Here is a 19682-nt window from a genome sequence, read left to right as displayed (position 1 = left end):
CCCCCCCCCCCCCCCATCTCCTGCTGCTGCTGTTTAGTCAAACTGTGGTTTAAGGACATTGTTTCATGTGAATTCGGGTGGGTATCTCAGCAAAGAACCCTTTTTCAGCCACCCTGATAGCACACAAAATTGGTTGGAAGGATTCAAGCAATTGCTAGAAAATTTAAGCATCAAAAGGAATAGCATGAGCATCCAAAAAATGCTCTTCTGCAAGATTATTATGTACAACTGCTGGGTTGGTATGTTTATTTTCAGGCATGCTTATTCTTGTGGTCTTTTTAACTAGTAATAAGGAGTTTATATGCTTTCTTCCAGTTTTTTGAAACATCTGGAATTTAAAACTTTTCCATTTTCTCTCTACCCTTTAAGGCAATCCTATGCACTGGTATAAATCAAAATTCAAACCCTGTTGTGGCAGGCATGGCACACTCAAGAATACATTGCCTGCCCTGAAGCTCTTGCACCGAGACATCCCTATTACCTGAGGCATCCTTGAAGATAAAAAGAACTAGGCAGTAAATTGTAAAGACTTAAGACATTGTTATGACACTAACAATTGAGTTATGCCTTCCAATCATCATCAGCCTTATACGTTTACTGTGACTATATGTGCATTTAGAATTGTAATCTGTCATGTCAGGTTACAAGAATATAGTTCTGCTAGTTACTAGTAACTGCCCAAACTGTGAACCCATGTAGGTTCCAGGCCCTTAAAAAAAGGTAAATGTCATGATGACTGACAGTATAGCTCTGAATAAAAATAGAATACTTTCTCTTCTCTTTCTGCATTCTCTAATAGGGATGAAGATGTCCCAAGCAGTTAGCACTTCTGTCTTTCCACATCATTAGTGAAATTGTCTTCATTTCTAACGTACATTTTTTTTAAATCGGAAAGGAATGTATATGCACATGTTTCTTTCTTGTATGGAAACTCAGCAGTACATATGGAAGCTGAATGAATTAATGAAATCCATTAATATTTGGAACCCTAATTCTAATGTGTGCTCTTGAAAATCTCTCTGTAATTGTTTAAAATGATGATTGGCAATTTAAAAATATTAACACTCTTAATATCTATATGACAACACAAAGAACTGGTCCCCCAAACCAGCAGTGGCTTCACTTGAGGGCTGAAATTATGTGAACTTTTAAGAAAGATCTTTTGATTTTCACTTATATTGCATCTTTAAGGTCTACAGTGACATTTTGAGATTTTTCATGCACTTTATTGTTCTGTTTATAAATCTATTTAAGATATCTCTTAAATGTAAGCATGTAAATAACTTAGTCATCTGCTGAAAGATTGGCAGGCTAATGAAGTCTGCCTTGAGCTAAGGCTACCATAGTAGTATTTCAAACCATTACACCTATTGAAGATTCAAATTAAAACAAGATCAAGTGCAAGCTGTAACCAGAATCCATCCATCAGTAGCACGAAGGCTTCTTAGAAGCATATGCCTCAAAGTGGTGGAAGCAAACTGTATCACTGCTATTGCAGAATCAACTACAAAATACAGTCGGCAAAACTACGTCACCCAGCAAACCAATTAATTTAGAGAAATCAGAAAGTGAAGATCTATTGTTCTGTTTAGGAGGAAAGAAGTCAACTGCGCACGTGAACTCAAGTGCAATAAACTTCAAGCTAGACCGGATGGCATGATGCTGCAGTAGAATTTGGCACCACCTTACTTGATATACTAACACATCCTAGATATAGCTGACCCACCAATTACAGGGAAAATAATAACTCTACTGTACTTGGTGAAAACTGGAGAAGAACAACCATACCTCATGAGAGCACCTCATGATCTTTGCAAGAGAAATGGTCCTTCTATGCTTTTTGAGAGACTGGATGCCTCTCGGGTCTTCTACAGCTTTGTCCAGATCTTAGCAGTCCATACACACTGTCCTCTGAATATCACATTTCCCGGCAAAATCACATTCCAGAGACATGGAATTTGAGAAACCAAATTCCAGTACTTCAGAGGCTTCAGGTCTGATCATCAGGCAACATCACAGCAGAAACTTAGTGGTATGAAAAGATACAGTGTGTATAAGGCACCTCTGTAAAGACTTGTCCCTGATGTCTGAAAGTTTTGAAACAGCAGGGCTATACACATGACATATAGACAGCTAGTGCAGACGGCACAGCATTACAATTTCAAGGTTGAAAACGAGTTCACCCTCCCACAAACCTCCACTTGCAGAGACCACCAAGTTGCAAGGGAATGCTATAGATTCTATTGACAGGAGCGGTGATGCATCTCACTGTATTTTTACCTCAGCTAGATAGACTCAATTCCATTAGAAGACCGTCATAATGCTTATCAGAGGTTATTCATGTACAAAGAAGTAAACGGATCAGACAAGGTAACATTAGGGATGAAAAACATGGGTGGGGGTTTTTATGTCTAGCTTGAAAAACACTTGTCCCTTCACCTTACAGTCATTGTGATTTATTCATGTATCACCTTCAGTCTGAATTACTGTGACACTGAGTTTGAAGCAGGCAAAAAGGCTCCAGCTCCATCATAATGGAGGCTGGTGAAATTTAACCTCTCCAGTGGCTCCTCAAAGCTCCACTGAAAAAGCCAACCCTTACCAATCTTCAAGACTGCAGCAACTCAGAACTTTGCTACAGTAAAGTTTATATATACAGCTTAGTTTATAGCTTGCCAGACAATCTATATTCTTGAGATGTGAGTGACAAAGTCACAAAGACAAATCTGATGATCTGACAGTCCATTCTTTTCCTTTGTAGGGCCTCAACTGCTGATTTTCTGGAAGTCAGCTCAGACTGGAGGCTAGCCACTTGCAGCTGTATAAAGATTGTCCACTGCCATCTGAAAATGGTGGTAGGGAAGAAAAAGGAAAAAAACCAAAACACCTTATGTACACCACACACACTCCTGGCAAATCCTCATTTACCAGAGACAGAAAAAGAGCAAAGTTAACTAAATCTTGTGGCTTCTATCTGGGCAGCTGCAGGAGATGCTTCATGTACTTACTTAACTACCCTACCCCTTACCCATAGCACAGTGGTGTGCAAGCTTGCAGATTCTCTCATTTTTTTGAGAGCCACAGAAGTTTGGTCCAGAGATGATGGGTTAATTGTTCCTGTTGTTGCTAGCTGGAGGGCTCTGCTCAGTGCCAACTGGGAAGATGCAACAAAACTGACAACTACCTATAAGGGCTGGCAGTGTGTGTGGGACTGCTCATGCTAGGCCCTCCTATTTGTATTTATGTTTCCAGTTAAAGTTCTGCTTCTTAAGAGCTGGTCTGGTAGTGTGTGATATGAGAGCTGGGCTGCAGAAGACAGGTGGAGGGATTTTTGCTTGATTTTTGGTCTAGGCAAAGGACAATGTCTAAGGAAGAAAAGCCAGCTGGAGTCGCTAAGGAGGCTTTGTCAAAGGCAAAACCCAGGTTTGTATCTGGAATCTAGAAAGCAAAGGCCCTTTCAGGGGATGGAGGGATGATACACTTCAACATTTCCAGCTTTTGGTAATGCTGGCTTGGAGGCATGGCTGGGTACTCATTGTCCATGGCACGAGGGATGTGACTGGCCTTCCTGCAGGTAGAGAAAATCAGAGGAAGGAGGTGTGTGTGCTGCAAAAGGGCTATACCAGATGTAAGAGACAACAGCTACATGTTAACAGCAGTGTTAAGAACTGGCTGAAATGTCAGGAACTTCTAAAGAGTTCTTGGGTCTCCCTCTAAAACACCCCTGGACCACGAGATAAGGAGGCCTACCTTTCAACATAAGGGGGTCCTCCAGTTTGTCCTATCTCACTAGAAAGGTGTGGCAGACCTACACTGATACAAACTGGGAAGAAGCAGGGGCTTTACGGTATGGTAAAGAGAATCCTGAAGACATAGGATATCCATCCAAAAATCAGCTGCTTGAAATGCCTGCCATTTCAACAGCAGGACAAAAAAGTCTGATGAAGGCCTGCCTGGATGTATTATGCCAGAAGTGCGTAAGACCTGAAACCTCCAGCCAACATGACAAAGATGTTGCTCCTGCAGTATTTCCTGTCCATCCTAACTACAGGTCTTCAGACAGAGATGTATGAACAGGCCAAAATTTCTGAAGACGGGTATCTACTTGGCTAAATAATCTTTTGCATGCAGGTAGTCAAGGTAAACTCTGTCTCAGGACAAAGCCATCTTGGAGCAACGTTATTGAGAGGAAATTAAGGGAATTTAAGGATCTGCAAGAGATGAGACATTGTTACAGATGTGGCATATCTCTGATGAGGTTTGATCACAAACTTCAAAATTCATTCCTTCCAAGAAGTCTGGCAGACTTCCTACAGAGTTAAGGCCTCTTCAACTTGAGGCCCAACTGTTTAAGGAACAGCCAATGAAGTCATGCTCTCAGGAAAATATTGTCAAGGTACATGCTGATAGAAAATACTTCAAGTTCATGTACAATTATGAATATTCAGGAAAACAATGAAGAATCCTGTGGTAGAAGTGAAGATCCGAAGAGTGGCCTAAAGGCTGCATCTCTGTTAATAACCTGATCAGGGCCAGGATATGGATCCACAGTAGTAAACTGTTACCATGTTCCCTGGCACTGCCTTGGCCTGTATCAACTAGGGGGTGCCCAGGGACATTCTGGGGATCTACAAACAGGGAAAAATGTCTCCAGTTTCGGTGTCTTGCGTACGTCAGGATACTGAGACCACTCACTATACACCACACACTATAACCATAGCTGGATGGCTCATGTCAGCCACTTTGGATTGGTTTCTAACAGCTCAGAAGCGAGATAACTGTGAGCACCTGAAGCCTGCCTAGCAGGGAGAGGCTTACTATGAAAAAGAAAAATGGTTGTTTCCCCTTAGGTTAGTTGCCTTCAATGAAAAGAAAAAAAACATAGTAGCAAACAGCTGTTGGTATGATGTTGACAATGTTAGATGTTGCAACATGTCAGCAAAAAGGCAGTACTCTCAAGGATCTGTAGAGGCCGTGAGAGGCCAGAAGGCTGCACTTTATACAGCTCAGGAAGGCATATTGTACAGAACTAGAGAGCTGGAGAAACAGCTGATAGTCTCCCAGATTTTTAGACAAGCTGTTCTAAATAGAGTTCAAAAAATTCTTTAAGCAGTCCATCTGTGGAGGGACACAACACTAAACAAAACTTTGCAGAAATCTGAACGGCCAAATATGCACCAGGAAGCAGCTGAATGACTCTGGCCCAGATATCCATGAGCTCCAGACCCAGCAGCGGCAGCAGGCATATGTTGGTTCCTGTCCCTATGGAGTCAAACACACCACTCAATCGATGGCTGCAGATCTCAAGCTCCAGGGGAAAAAGGAAATATTTTCTTACTAGTGATTATCTCATCCAATTATGCACAAACAGCACTATGGCTCTGAGGATTGCAAAACTGTTGGTTAAACTCAGTGGTAAGGTGGGAATCAACAGAGAGAATTTGTTAAATCTCGCTAAGTCTCTTTTCTTCTGGAAAACTATGTAATGACTCCCTGTCATTCTCAGATGAGAGACTGGGGGGGAGAATGAACCACGGAAAACTGATATGATAGTTTTGGAAGCAGAATTCTAATTCTACAGTTGATAAATAGCTCACGTCCTAAAACAGTACCGGATGAGTAAAGGGTACAAGACGTGTTAACGCACAAGATCTTACCAAAGGTTGGTTAGATATTGGCAGTTTTCTCTAAAAGAGGAATCTAAATGTAAGACAGCTTTTAGCACTTCTCCAGGGTTTACCAAATCTCAGATGTGTCTTTTGGCCTATGTGGACTGTAATCCCAGAGCCAGCAATTAAACTGCAATCCAGACTGCTTTTTATATGAAGTAAGGAACTAGTTGAAAGTAGAACTTACAGATTTAGTCTTTGTACACTGGAGGGAAAAACGTGCATTAGGACTCTCCCATCATGAGAAAGTAGAAACTGGTAATTTGAAGTGTGCAATTACGACAAGGTAAGTAAAATAATTTAATAGTTCTCTAAACTAATTTGGAGCTTCTGGACGAAGAGCAAGTTGACAAAATCATTGTTAGGTACAGTTATAAACATGTTCCTAAGTAAGACACTTCTTGCACAGGGAAGGCAAAGAAAATAATTCAAACTACATCCAAACTCCTGGGCTAGAAATTAATGCTTTAGTCCACCAGTTCTAGCCATGGAAAGGTTCCCTGAAATTAAACTAGAGTTAATAAGATTTCTTGCTAGGGGCTCAAGTTTCACTTGTGATAAGGGTCCTAAAGAATTTTAAGGTGGAAATTTGGTGCACCTGCTGTCAGATTTCAGGAAGAAGGAGGGGGGCAGGGAGAGGGAGAAGCTTTTTAAAATATAAGGAATATTTAAGTGAAATGTAGATGATCTAAAGACTCAAGGCAATCCTTTCACGAGATGAAACTCCATCTCCACACATCATTACAGCTGATTCTACGGCACACATACCACAGTAAGCTTGTAAACTGCAATATTGGTTTTCAGGGAAATGTCTTTGAACCTAGCTATCACCGCTGAGCTGGAAACCAGATCATACGGAAAACGAAGCACAGGAGGGAGATGTGGTGAAGAAGGCAACAGCAACCTTAGAGGCCAAAAGCAGTTGACACAGGGAGATTGCTACTGACAAAAGTGGGCAAGGTCACATTGAAATGCATGGCAAAATTTCACTCCAGGTCACTGTCAGTCCCCTAGCAAAATTTAAATTACCCAGCCTGTTCTCAGTTCTTAACACAGAACAAAAGGTGGAGAAAAGGTTACGCTGAGCCAAAATGTTCTCTCTGGCTTCTCTCCAGACCTATTTGTCAACAGTTTGAATGGAAAACCAGAGGCATATGTGTTTCATAACAAGTTCCCTGCACACAAGAGTGTGTATGTTTAACATCACGTTCCACTTCCACTGCTACGGAAGACCCAGTATACACATGTACACAGAGCTACGGAACTGGGAAAGATTTATTCTCAGGTTTTCCCATGTATAAATAATACTGTTTCCCAGACATAAAATGAAAAGCAGCACTATCTGAGAAACATTCAAGTTACACATGCTAGCTGAGACACTGGGGTTTGTCCCTAATTATTTTGCGATTTTGAATGTACTAGTAATACAGTCATTTGCTCAAATAAAGCCATTTGCAGAGGTAATCTGACCCTGCACATTGTCCCTAGAAGAGCTTGTAAAGATACCTGGCATTCAGAGCCAGCTGGGACACACCTAAATCTAACAAACAAACAAACAAAAAAAAGCTTGCTCTCTGAAACCATCTTGAAACCGTCTTTATGAGTCAGAAATAATTCCTCAGCACAGGGGTGAATTTCCAGAAAGTAAGCAGAAATCAAACAGGCACCCAGCCAGAACATATAAAAGAACAGAAGAGAGGAGAGTATCTGTTCAGGAGAAACCAAATGATGCTAGCCCGTCACACAGGGTGAGCTCTGGAAAGATGTCAGATTTGTCATAGCTGAGAAGAACACTAAAAATACAGGTCCAGATCATCCTCTGCTAGCAAAGCAGTGAGAGGTACCTCTGGATGAGTCTTGTAAGTTTCCCTGTTAGAAGCTCATCACACTGCTCCACTGATAGAGATTCTGAAGGGGCAGGACTGCCCTTCTGCAGAAAGTCACATCAAGCCTCATATGCTTCCACAGCAGTTCTTTGCTTCAACTGTGCTGAGCACGTATGTTCATATCTGTAGAAGGCCTCTATATAAACACACTCCAGCGAAAAAAGTAAAGCGTTCCAGCTGAAGAAGCACATACCTGCACTTGTAGATCCAATTCCTGCAGTAAGCACAGACCGTGGTATAATCTTTACTGCATACTTGAGAAACTGAGACTTCCCTGTACCTGGGTCTCCAACCAACAAAAGATGCGATTCACCTTGGGGGAAAACATTGATGTAGGAGTAGACAGTTCATATACAGAGAAAGATATACACAAAATGCTCTGAATTAAATAATACTTTTCATTATTCACCTAATGTTTAGTACTACATATACATTACAATATGTAATTCTGTTTAAGACTGCACTATTTATTGGGTGTAATAAATATGTTGTTTAATAAAAGCATCCAGTCACATCACTGCACCCAAACCAAATATTTACAATGAAATATTTTAAAAGTATTAGCAGGTATTTGACATACTTCCCATAATGCGAGTTCTCACATTTTAGACTACTCATTTCTCAGACTCAACTCACTCTTGAACATGAAACAGAAGGATACCAGGGTTTAGTTGTCATCCCACTATTCAGTTACTTAAATTATTGTGAAAAGGACTAATAAAATCAGCAGGTTGTTTTTCTTAACTAATTCTGTTACATTGCCAACAGTTACACAATTTAGTAATATCAAAACAATGCAATTACAGAAGTAAATAATTTGGCTACTACAATCTCACTGAAGTGCTCTAAAATTATTTCATTGTCTTCTACAAAACATTAATACAACTTCAATTCAAATATAAAGTCTATAACCTTATTTAGCCGCTGGAGCATTAAGAAAATCCTGTATTTGTATATACACATATATTATTTTAGAACTATTATGACCTACATAGGTTATGACCTGTGTACCACCTGGCACATGGCATATCTGCCATCTAATAACAACAGAAGGAGAATCAGCAGGCAGATAACTTACAGTAACAGAACTAAGTGAGATGTGCTGACAATCACAGATGGAAAAGTCTGGCATTAGGAAGTAAAACGAATCCTTTAATTTTTCCTTTCAATGTACTATAGTGATCCACATTAAGGAAACATTAATATTCCATCCTTTGATGCCAAATACTGCTGGGAATATTCTACTAGAAATCATTTCAAAACGTCACTTATACAATAAAAAGTGAGTTTATGTTTTATCTAAAACAACTGCCTTTAATATTCTACCTAATGGAATCCTGAATGCCTGTTTTTACTGGGTTTTATTTGGGAAAAATTAAAATAAAAAGAGGAAGTCTAGACACCCACTTTATTTGTCTGAGATTCTGGAAGAATACTCAGCATTAATCAAAAATTGCTCTCACTCAAGAAAATGGGATCATTATGCTTCTGAAACCTTACTGGTTTGATTTTGGAGGGGGGAAGGATGTGGGTGAAGACAGGGATGGGAACAACTGTTAGAAAGGATGTGACGCTATTAGAAACAATACTAACCTCTGATTCGAGTTCCAGTAGCATCAGTCCTCTGTACACCACCAGCAAGCACCATGGCTACAGCCAACTTCACCAGGTACAATCCAAAAATTTGAGGACATAAGCTAGCCAGAATTTCATTCCTCCCTAGAACAGGAGCAAAAAATGGCATTCAGCCCTAAGAGTAAAACTTGGTTTCCCATGGACTCCTATGTACACTTAAAGTCCCGTGTACACTGACAAATAATTTGGGTCTGCTTCCTGAACAAGAGGAGCAGGGCAGGGAGGAGATTTTATTTTTATTATTTTATTTTTTTAAATGGGACCCAAAGCAGTTGTTTGATCCAAACTTCCTTCGTTATAAAGATGTTAAGTCTTCCACGGTCACAAGCAGCAAAGCCAACCCTATCGCAATTTAAGGAACATATGGTCTGGATATCATGACACAAGGCACTAACGAAATGCCATCATGCAAATTCTTTTGTTTCACAGATTAAAGTGTAGGGGCTATGAAGAATAAAACTTGGAAGTTTCCAGACTTCAAAATATCCCCTTGAAAACTGGTGTGTTGTACATTTAAGAACACTAAGAAAACAGCTAACACTTGAAATATTTTGCCCTAAACTTGTGCACCCACAGCATGGCTCATTTCCTCATCGTTGTCTTGAATCTCCTTCTCCTTTGACCCTTCACTGTCAAAGGTCTCCTTTGACCCTCTCCTCCTCCCTGCCATAGTCCCCTTCCAGCAACAGGATATTTCAATCTGCTATGATAAAGCTGTTGGCTTGGAAGCTATGTAACAGAATTAATTCTGTCCTTCGAGATTCTGATACTAACAGCACATAAGGGATCACAGGTTTAATGCCATACATTACTCCCATTGCTAGGGAATAAAACAGAGTGACCAATTTTGAGTTCTTAACTTAATGTTTTAAATTCAGATGCAACTACATGGTACTGGCAAAATATGTAGGCACCTAATAGATGACTTGAGGCATATGTGGTTCATGTGGAGATCTTCTGAGGGAATTAACACATCTTTGTCCAAAAATTAAATTTTAAAAACTTTGGTCAGCCATAGCATAACTCAAGATTTAACTCCACAGTTGCCTCTATTTGACCTCAGATTCATTTGCCTTACCAGTGCTGAGCAGCTCAGCAGTTCTGCTTCTTCCTAGAAAGTATCCAGAAAAAATAAAAGTCACCGGCATAAGTTCTCTCAGAGGCCTGCCATGTAGACTTTCTCACCGAATACACAGCATCAGGAACTGACTGCCATAAAATGCAGTAGTAACTACCATTGCCTCTTGAAAAACAGTAAATGAACATACATACTGTTGTGAAATGGCCTATACCTTAGACTCCTTAGTCAAATTTGATCTTTGCCCTCACCTGAGGGGACCCAAATTCAGACAAACAGCCTAGAACAGACACCTTGGGTCCTTCTAATTTCCACCTCAATTTTCTTGTAGCCACTTCATACTAATTCATTTATTCTGAATGGGTAATATTGCATAAAACCACATTGCTCCCTGCAGGCTTCCAAAAATTGTCCTGAGAATGAAAGATTAAATGGGACCTTCAAAGAGGATCCTGAATTACTTTCTGAACAGTTCTAACCAGGGTGTTAAGAAATATTCTCTTTCCAAACAGCAGGAGGAAGAAATGTTCTCGTTCCAAACAACAGGAGGCTAGCAATTAAATTGCTTTCCAGGAAATGCAGTTCTGAAGAATCTTTGCCATTGACAAGACCTCCAATTTCTTATGTGAGTGCTCTAATTTTTAAGCTGAGTACAGCTTAAAAATGGGCAACATGGGCAACAGTCCCACCTGCTTTTCCTCCTGCTAGTCTTTTAAGAAGAAGGACTATGGCCTTTTCAGGGTTTTAAAAGACAGAGTGTTAGCCTGAGACAGTTCAGTGAGAGAGATCCTAAAGAGTCCATTGAGCTTCCCTGTGATTCAGGAGGAGGCACTCAGATTATGGAGAGGGACAGAGTTCCAGACACAACTTCTGCTAATTCCTAGGTGGTTGACTGCAGACCATGGTAAGTTTAGGAGCAGGCATACTAAACACTCTGGCTGTTCTGGAAGCCACTGTGAATTGGGAGACTCTTTCCACATTTGATAGGAGGCTCCACAGCACCTAAATCAAGGGTCTAGGCACCCAAGAGTTGGGTTAAAGATGCGATGTGCTAAGCTCTGTGGTGCAGATTCACAGCTTAATTTGGGATGCAGAGACAGTGAGTCAGATCTCTCACCCCAGAGTCAACAGCTATGCTGACTAAAAGCAGATCTGGTCTGCACTATTCGTTCTAAGAGGTATGCTTTTTCTTTCTTGATTATAAAATGCTTTTCTTTTTTTCCCTGATACTTATATTATTTCTCATTTCTTCTTAATAAACGTTCCACAAAACACTTGACTAGAAAGCTCAAAAGAAGGAAGATCAATGCAGTATGTTTGGTACTTTTTTCCCAGTAATATTAAAGTAAGAATTTCACATTCCTGTACTGGAAAAAAAATATTTTTGGAGGAACGAGTGGTGGGATAGGATAATGGGGGAAAAACGTATTCAGTCACTGTATTTTCACTCCCAATTTCATCTATATCTGAACATGTGTCCTACTTAAAAGCTTTCAACTACTAACCTGCTAAGGGGTCATTCCTATGCTTTTCCCAGAAGTCTTCAAATTCCTTGCGGACTTCTTCATCAATTACAACCCCTGCCAGCTGCTCATTGTTTACTTTAACATAGTTTGCTTTCAAAACAAGCTCCAAGTTACAGCGTGCATCCTCATGGAAAGGTTTCCACCTCTGCATTACCACTCCATACACTGTGATGTCATCTCCTGGTGGTAACAACAAAAATTAGTAAAATAACATCTGACTTGAGATATGCAGATGTGTCAGCTGTAATGCGTAATAATGTAATTGAGATTCCGTGTTACAGTTAATAAGGTTAAAGAAACCCAACAACAAAAAGCAAACCTCCTGCAGTTACTGGAAGTCTAAAACAAACATTAGGTAGATTGCTTATGTCTGTGGTAGGAAGTTGCTATGTCTTTCTACTTCTGTTTAAGGTAGGTGAACTCTTAAAGGTATACCTCTGCTTGTTTCCTCTTTTAGAAAAGAGGAATTCATGGTAAACTGTAGAAGCTCTTCTTTCAATTAGATTTACTACACAAAAAATTTAGTCAAAACTTATTTGACTCCTGGTAACTTTTGTGATGAATTCCAGAATCACTCGTTAACATTCTGGCCACAGTGTGCTTCTGAGAAAGTACAACCAGAAATGAATTTCTTGTGGGGATGTGCCTATCTGAGAATTTTTAGTCCATTCTTCATACAGCCTCCTGCCAACTAGCTTCCTTTTTGAATGCCAAGTAGCTTTTCCCACCTGCAGCACTCCTTAGATAGGAGGTCAGGTTACCTAGCTCTCCGAACCTACAGAGGGGCACCACACGCTGTGTGATGGTGTGGACCAATTTCCTGTTCCCACACTAACAAGGTTTAATATACTTTCTATATATCACAACACATTACTTTTTCGAAACTGATCTGTCAAACAGTCAAGATGCAACGTGGGGATGTATGACATTTTCTAGAATAGTCTTCAACTGCCATGCTAACGTCCAAGCTGAAACAGCAACGTGACAGATGAACATAACTCATTCAACGAGCCCTCAGCACTGACAGCCTCCTTGGCAAAGATTCATCTCAAATGGAAAAATAAAAATGCTTGTGGTACAAACATATGCGATATATGCTGTGTCCTCACCAGACTTGCAACTGTCCACTAAGTCATCTTCCAGAACAACCACCATGCAACGAGGGATGCTTCCAACAGACAGTCTTTGAACCTAGGAGACGAAGGAAAAACACTTCTTAAGAACAGCACCTTTCAAAAGCCATTTATAGCTGCTCTGGCTTAAGGACCTACATTCCTTTCCTGGAATCGAGGTCAGTCCTTGCTTTTTCTCACAAAACTACACAGTAAACATGCCACTGCTGCCATGAACTTAATAATGGAACTGTAATGCTTATATTAGTGGAAACAGGATTGGGTATTAAATGAGCTGAAGGTGCTCAATCCTGGGAGGCGCTGTGTGATTTCAATATCTTGCTGAAGAAAGCTCCCTAAAAGAGGTCATTTGAAAGAGCTGATTTTTTCTTTTTTTTTAAATAATTTGAGATATTTTTAGCTACTTCTTCAATATGCAAGTTTACTTTGAGTACTGAAGCATGTCTGTGGGTTAAATAACCCTTCACTGAAGTATATACTGAAAGATTATTCTCTATATTTTTCTGGTATTTAACCATAATTTGACAGGTTGAGATACAAGTTTGCACCTAGGTATCAAGGATTAAATCAACAACAGGAAAAAACAAATCACACACAACCAGACAAATGTTTATTGACAAATGTGCCAGTAACTCCTGTAATTCTTTTTCTTTTCTCCAGGGCAAAGTCTATGCAATCTTGTCACAGTCTATTTCCAACCAGCAATCTTTCCATTTACACTTAAAGCTTGCAGTAGTTTTTAGAATATCCACTGCACAAGAACAACAATCAGAAGTACCTTTTCATTCTGCAGCACAGGTCATATGTGCTAGAATTCTAGATTTATTCACTCTCTAGTGCTTAGGAAGGTTAATTCATCCTTGTGTATTATCTAAATGGCCACAGGCAGTCCATCACTGACAGTACTGGTGGCACATACACAGTTACTTGCAGAGCTCAGTAGGAAACAAGAGTGAAATTCATTCCCGGTTTAATGTGTTAAAACATATTTACTATGTTTAATAAGACCAGGCTGCTGAAAATCCTTCCCATCACAGAGATCTGTGTGTCACACAGTAAAACAAAAAAAATGTTATAGAAAAAAAAATGTTTTACAAACCATATGTCAGAAACAATCGTAATATAAACATGCAGCATAGGGCTTATTTCCTAGAAATAGTTTTGTTCCCTTACTTTTTTGCTATTCTGACCTTTAAAGAGCTTCATTTCGAATTTCATACATTTCTGTTTTCATACATCTTGCACGTAGATTGGCACCACTATACTCTTAATTCATAAAAACAAAACCCTGAAACAGCTGAAGACATCTTAGAAAAGATTTATGAAAAAAACACTGAACATATAAATAAATACAGAAACATTGCCTGCAATATACCCTACTTATTCTCAATTTTCATACAGTGTAGATTTTCTTGTGCCAGTTTTGTCTTAGTTGTGTGCTACCGTAAAAAGAGGCCTGATTATTTCTTACTCCTCCAGCTTAGCTGTACTTCCACCCAGGGCTACCTTCAGAAAAACGAATGCAAATTCTGTGAGGAGCACATATTCAATAACTGTTGAATTCAGCATTGGCTGAAGGGAACAGACATTTGCAGACACCATGTACTGACCATACAGCACCGCTACAGCTGGCCTTGGCCACCACTGGGCTAGCTTTAGTCCTTAAAGAAACAATGCAAACCTGGTGTTATAAGGATTCAGCATGGAAATTTAACCTATACACTGATCTCGGGTGTTTTGTACGATCTGGAATGGAGTTATCTAATAATGGAAGTCTAATCAATAACTTAATTCTGATGTAAGCATGAACAGTTTCACTAAAATTAGCAGAGTTACCTTACTCCAGCAGGAAATTAAGCCCCCAAATGCCTTCTCTAGCAAATTAATTCTTTTTGTACTTGAGACATCTATACCTTAATACCCTCCCTTTTTTCTCCGTCTTATTTTTTTTTTTACCTGTTCCTGAATTTTGATTTCTTGATAGTCTCTGCAGCAGGTAGGAGAAGAGGTTGTTCCAGAGAGACACGTGAACTTGGTTGAGTTGCAGCCTTCTTCATTAAGGCAGGCGGATGGACGACAGAATGCATAGTACTGTTCAAAGTCAGCCTTGACGACAAACACATGCTTGCACTTATTGCAGATATAACTCCGCTCAAACTCCAAAACTTTCACCAAACTGGTACGTATGACAGTCCCAGTAACAGACAAAAAGTGACCCACATCCCTGGTTTTAGGAATGTGCTCTCGAGTCAGCTCTGGGCAAACAGGCAAACCTGTTAAACAAAAACATGTGCAGCATAAGGCTATGCATATAAAACATGGACTTACAATCCAGTTAAACAGAAAGACTAGAAAAAATGCCAGACATATTAACAGTAGCCATTGTTATTACTTTTTCATAAATGTGATTCAACAGTTCATCTGTTGTACCATAAACCTGATTCACTGGCCTCAGACAGTGAAAAACATCAGATGCTGAGCACTGACAGAAAATGTTGCCATTTTACTCTCCTGCTCTTGCCAAGGGCTGAACAGTCACGAGCAGTTCCCATTCGTGGAAATAGCTCCCGATGTTCTCAGATCTATTTAATTTAAATGATTTTGGGGGGCAAATGCCATTTATTCTACAACTGGTTTAACTGAATTACAAAATTTTAGTTATGCTACTTAATTATGGTTCAATGTTATTCCTGCATTTAAACAAGTGTAACTCCTAATCTTGTGTGAATTCTCAGGTCTAAGCAAATTTAAAATTCATAGTTTGTGAGCATTTGACCTTAAATCCACATTGCATACCAGTAAACCTCAAGCACAAGGAAGATGGCATGAAAAGAATATAAAGGGGTTATGAACACAGCCAAAGCACATTCACTTGCACGTTCAAATGAATAGTGACAGAACATTTTCGTGGCACTTGCTCTCCTTTAATTCCACCCCAACAGCCACATCTGTGGTGTACTGATCCCGCTCCGGCGTTTATCCATGTGGCCATCACTTAGCACCACAGCGGCTGAAATCCTCAGGAAGATTAATCTATCTCAACAGCCTACAACGTCTTTATAAAAATAAATGGTCTCTGAAATGCACACCTGAGGATAGCATCAAAATACTGCCTCTTCAGAAGTTAGTATATGAACTACAAGATACTAATAATTATCAACTTAAAAAGAAATTACCTGCTCTTAAAATAATTTCTTAGCTTTACTTCCAAAATAGAGCTAGGAAACAGAAATGTAAATAAATCTGCTGGAAGATGATGTTTCTAAGGGGATCAAAACTATTTGTGCATTTAGGTCAAAACTTCTCAGTAGCTTTGGCTGCTAAAAAAAAGACATCATATATTTATTTCAGTGTTTTCAAAACCAGATCCTTTATTTCAGACATGTTGAAACATTCTGTTTTGATGCTTTTAAGCAAAGCGTTTGACCTTTTGCTTTTGTTTAAAGAAAATATTTTTAAATATTAAGCTAATTTTAAAAGGTAAAAGAAGAAAGTAAAAAAAAAGTAAGGTAGAAAGGAATTAAATAATCTGGAAAAGAAATAAAGTATTATGTAGAACTGCAAACAAATTTTTCTGGTTGCCTGTAACAAAGCTATTTACATATTCTACCAAACCTGTTGAAAATTCTTTTTCTCCCACAGGTTTGCATTTCTATTCAGTTCAGGCAAAAAAAGATAAAATCCATTATTTTTCTAACTGTTTTGGCATCTTTTTTTCCCAGCTCAGTATTGGTGCAGCTCAACAACCTTTGCAAAATACAACACATCTTACACTAGAGAGAGCTGCAGCACTGTAGTCAGGGTATACGATACGATCATCTCTGTGAATATTGAAGAGACAAGAGTCTGGACGGGGAAAAAAAGAGCCTTCATTCTGATCATGTTAGACTGCTGGACAAACTCTTTATTTGAGTATGTGCCTCTTTGAATCAGCTTTACTACATTAGTAATAACATGTAAAACTGAACTATTAGAAGCAGCTTGGCTATCAGTAACAGACACAGCAGTGCTCAGGCTAACGGTAAGTAAGGAAAAATCTTTTAATGGATTTGTAGCAAAAGGAGAAGTTATACCATCAAATTCCTACAATGCTAAAATTCAGATAAAGAACTTCATCTTTTACTTTCTTCAGTGAATCCGGGGTAATCATCCATTATTAATCACTGCATATGCACACTCCCCGAGTCCTTCTTTGAACTCCTAGATGCCCTGTCCATATTGGTATGAGCGTGCTAAGATTGCATTCTTATACCTAGCACAAGCAAAAACACCTTTCCTCACTTCAGTCCAAGCCTGACATGCAGATCCCCTCGGCCCCACTCCAGGTAGTTGCCTGCCGCTCTGACCAAGAAGGGTGCACCACCTTCTCTTCATTCCCGTCTGACGTGGGAATGGGAAGCGGCACTCCAAGACGAGAATCCTGAAGGTAATCGGAACCCAGCATGCGCTTAAAAGGTAACAGTATCATGGGAAAATTTGGGCGGAAAAAAGCCTACAGATCATTTAGCTTATTGCTTTTGTTTCTGCAGCAGCCAGCCTTTCGGAGGTGCAGAACACACACCAAACTACACGGACAGATGTTCTTTTGATCCAGCCGGACCACACGAGGATAACCACCCCCTGCTCTTCATCAGTTTCCCTCCTGTTTAGTGATGGAGTAATTTGTGAGTCTGCCAACTAACTTTTTCCGTCAATGATCAGTCAGACTTGCTTTTATCAGTTATTAAAACTATTTCATCAAACGTGGCCAATTTTGCCTGAGGTGGATTAGGGAATATTCAGACAAAACATCACTGTGGGAGGAATGGTCAGCTCCAGCAACAGGCTGATAATAGTAGCAGGAATGTCTTAAAGACTCTGCTATTCATGCAGCGATCATCTGCCCCTTGCTTTGCTCCTCCTAATACTTCCTGGTAGCTTATAAAATAATCATACTTGGAGTAAAAATAACTGTTTTCATGCTGAAGCCCTGAATGATGCAAATGCATCCTAGAATGCTAGGGGGACGGTTTTAATTCACTCCAACTTTTATAGGTACAGGGAAATGCCTGACATCTCAAATTTTAGTACAACACAGAGGCCATCCTTTTACACCACATCCTCAGCAGTTGTATACAAGCTCCATAACACCTAAATAGGTAGCAAGCCTTTTATTTTTTTTCCCCCCTAAAAACCTTGAGAAAATAGCATTATGAGAGCCACAGGCTAATTATACTTCTGATGTATGTGTTTTAATGACAATATTTTTGATGAAACTCACTGGGGCAAACAGGTCTATTTAACAACTGTGATTCATCAAAGTTCAAGCTGCCAAAAGACTGAATGATCACAAACCACTCCAACACGGGGCAAGGGAAGGAAACACAGGTCACCAGCTCTTGGCTTTGCAGAATGGACAGCTCCAAATAGCTACAATCAGCAATGACCAGAAAGGACTGTGCCACCGCTGACCCAGTTCCCCACAACAGGCAAAACACGCATTTTAACCCCAGAACCTGCACTCCACACTTACCACACCTCAAAGCTATTAAAAACTTCCTAGTAATAAGGAATAATGGCGTATCAACTTGTAGTGAAAAAAAAGGACAAAATCCTCTGTTAACGATCATGCCTTCCAACAGTTCACTGTAATTTTATAACAAGTAATTTTATAACAATTAGTTAAGCATAAAATTTGACAATTTCAGATTAAATTGTCACAAGTCAACTCAAAATTTAGACTTTGCCTCTTCTGGGAGATGGCTGGAGCCAATGAAGACCATGAGCCAACTGACACAGTAAGGAAGTCAACCTCCAAGAAAATCTACGACCTACATATCTTCCCCCCAAATTATTTTTTTTTCTTTAGACCTTCTGGCTAACAAGAGAAATAATGCGAGACCAGCCGCTGATCTGAGGAGTCCTTTTGCCACAGAAAGGCTTTGGTGTAAGTCCTGACCCAGGAACAAACGCCAACCATTGCACGCATGCCATCAGGGATGGCCACAGCTTTTTTCCGGGTTGGTCTACACAACTCCATGTGTTTGCACGTGTTCTGTTTAATAAACACTAGCCGTTCCCTACTGCTTCAAACACTGAAACTGCAAGAATTAAACTTGCTCCTTCCCTTGACCCCAATAGTTTGTTACAGAATAAGGGAATTCGGCAATGCTGACCAGGAGATGCCCCTGGGGCACCTCACTGCCGCCCCTGCCCCGCCACTCACCCGAGACCCTGGCGTGGAGGTTCTGCTTCACGCTGAGCTGCGGAGGGGCCGCGGCGGCCTGCAGCGCTGCCAGGGCAGCCCGGCGCAGCGCGCTGTCGAAAATCGGGAGGACCTCACTGGGGAAGGCGTTGAAATACTCCCCGATCTCCATGTTGGTCTCAAAGAGCGTCAAGGCGTCGACGACGACGGGATAGTGCGCCTCATCGTCGGCCTCCCTCAGGATGCCCAGGATGTCGTCCCTGTGGTGCTCCAGCACGTAGGACTCGAACACCTGCCCGATGAGGTTCACCTGATCCGCGCTCAGCACCATGTTGCGTCTACGTGCAGGCAGGCGAGATAAAGCGGTTACAAAGCGAGGTTTTCCGGTAAGGTCACGCGCCTATCGGAAAACTTACTTTTCACTCGGAAAAGCCCATCACGGAGCCAGGCGAGAGCAGGGCGGGGCTGGCGCGTGCGCGGCTAACGAGCTTGGGCAACGGCGCCTCGTTACAACGCGCTCCGACCTGCCGGCTGCCCGGCGGGATCGCGGCAGCCCCCGGGATCGCGCCGC

At 40.6% G+C, this 19682-nt stretch overlaps 1 protein-coding gene across 1 annotated transcript in view; it reads right to left on the bottom strand.

The window, feature by feature from the left end:
• Positions 1 to 19442, bottom strand: part of MCM9 (minichromosome maintenance 9 homologous recombination repair factor) — a 49107-nt gene extending 29665 nt beyond the window's left edge. The window contains exons 1-6 of the mRNA XM_009289181.1: positions 19133 to 19442; positions 14884 to 15200; positions 12904 to 12985; positions 11774 to 11974; positions 9149 to 9274; positions 7749 to 7868 (exon numbers count right to left, since the gene is read on the bottom strand). Of these exons, the coding sequence (XP_009287456.1) occupies positions 7749 to 7868; positions 9149 to 9274; positions 11774 to 11974; positions 12904 to 12985; positions 14884 to 15200; positions 19133 to 19442 (1156 nt within the window). The remainder of the gene's footprint in view (positions 1 to 7748; positions 7869 to 9148; positions 9275 to 11773; positions 11975 to 12903; positions 12986 to 14883; positions 15201 to 19132) is intronic.
• Positions 19443 to 19682: the final 240 nt, after the last annotated feature.

The sequence above is a fragment of the Aptenodytes forsteri genome, unplaced genomic scaffold, assembly GCF_000699145.1.
Source record: "Aptenodytes forsteri isolate BGI_AS27 unplaced genomic scaffold, ASM69914v1 Scaffold217, whole genome shotgun sequence".
Classification (NCBI taxonomy): Eukaryota; Metazoa; Chordata; class Aves; order Sphenisciformes; family Spheniscidae; genus Aptenodytes; species Aptenodytes forsteri.
Note: the sequence above shows the minus strand (reverse complement) of the source record. Positions and strands in the feature narration are given on the sequence as shown.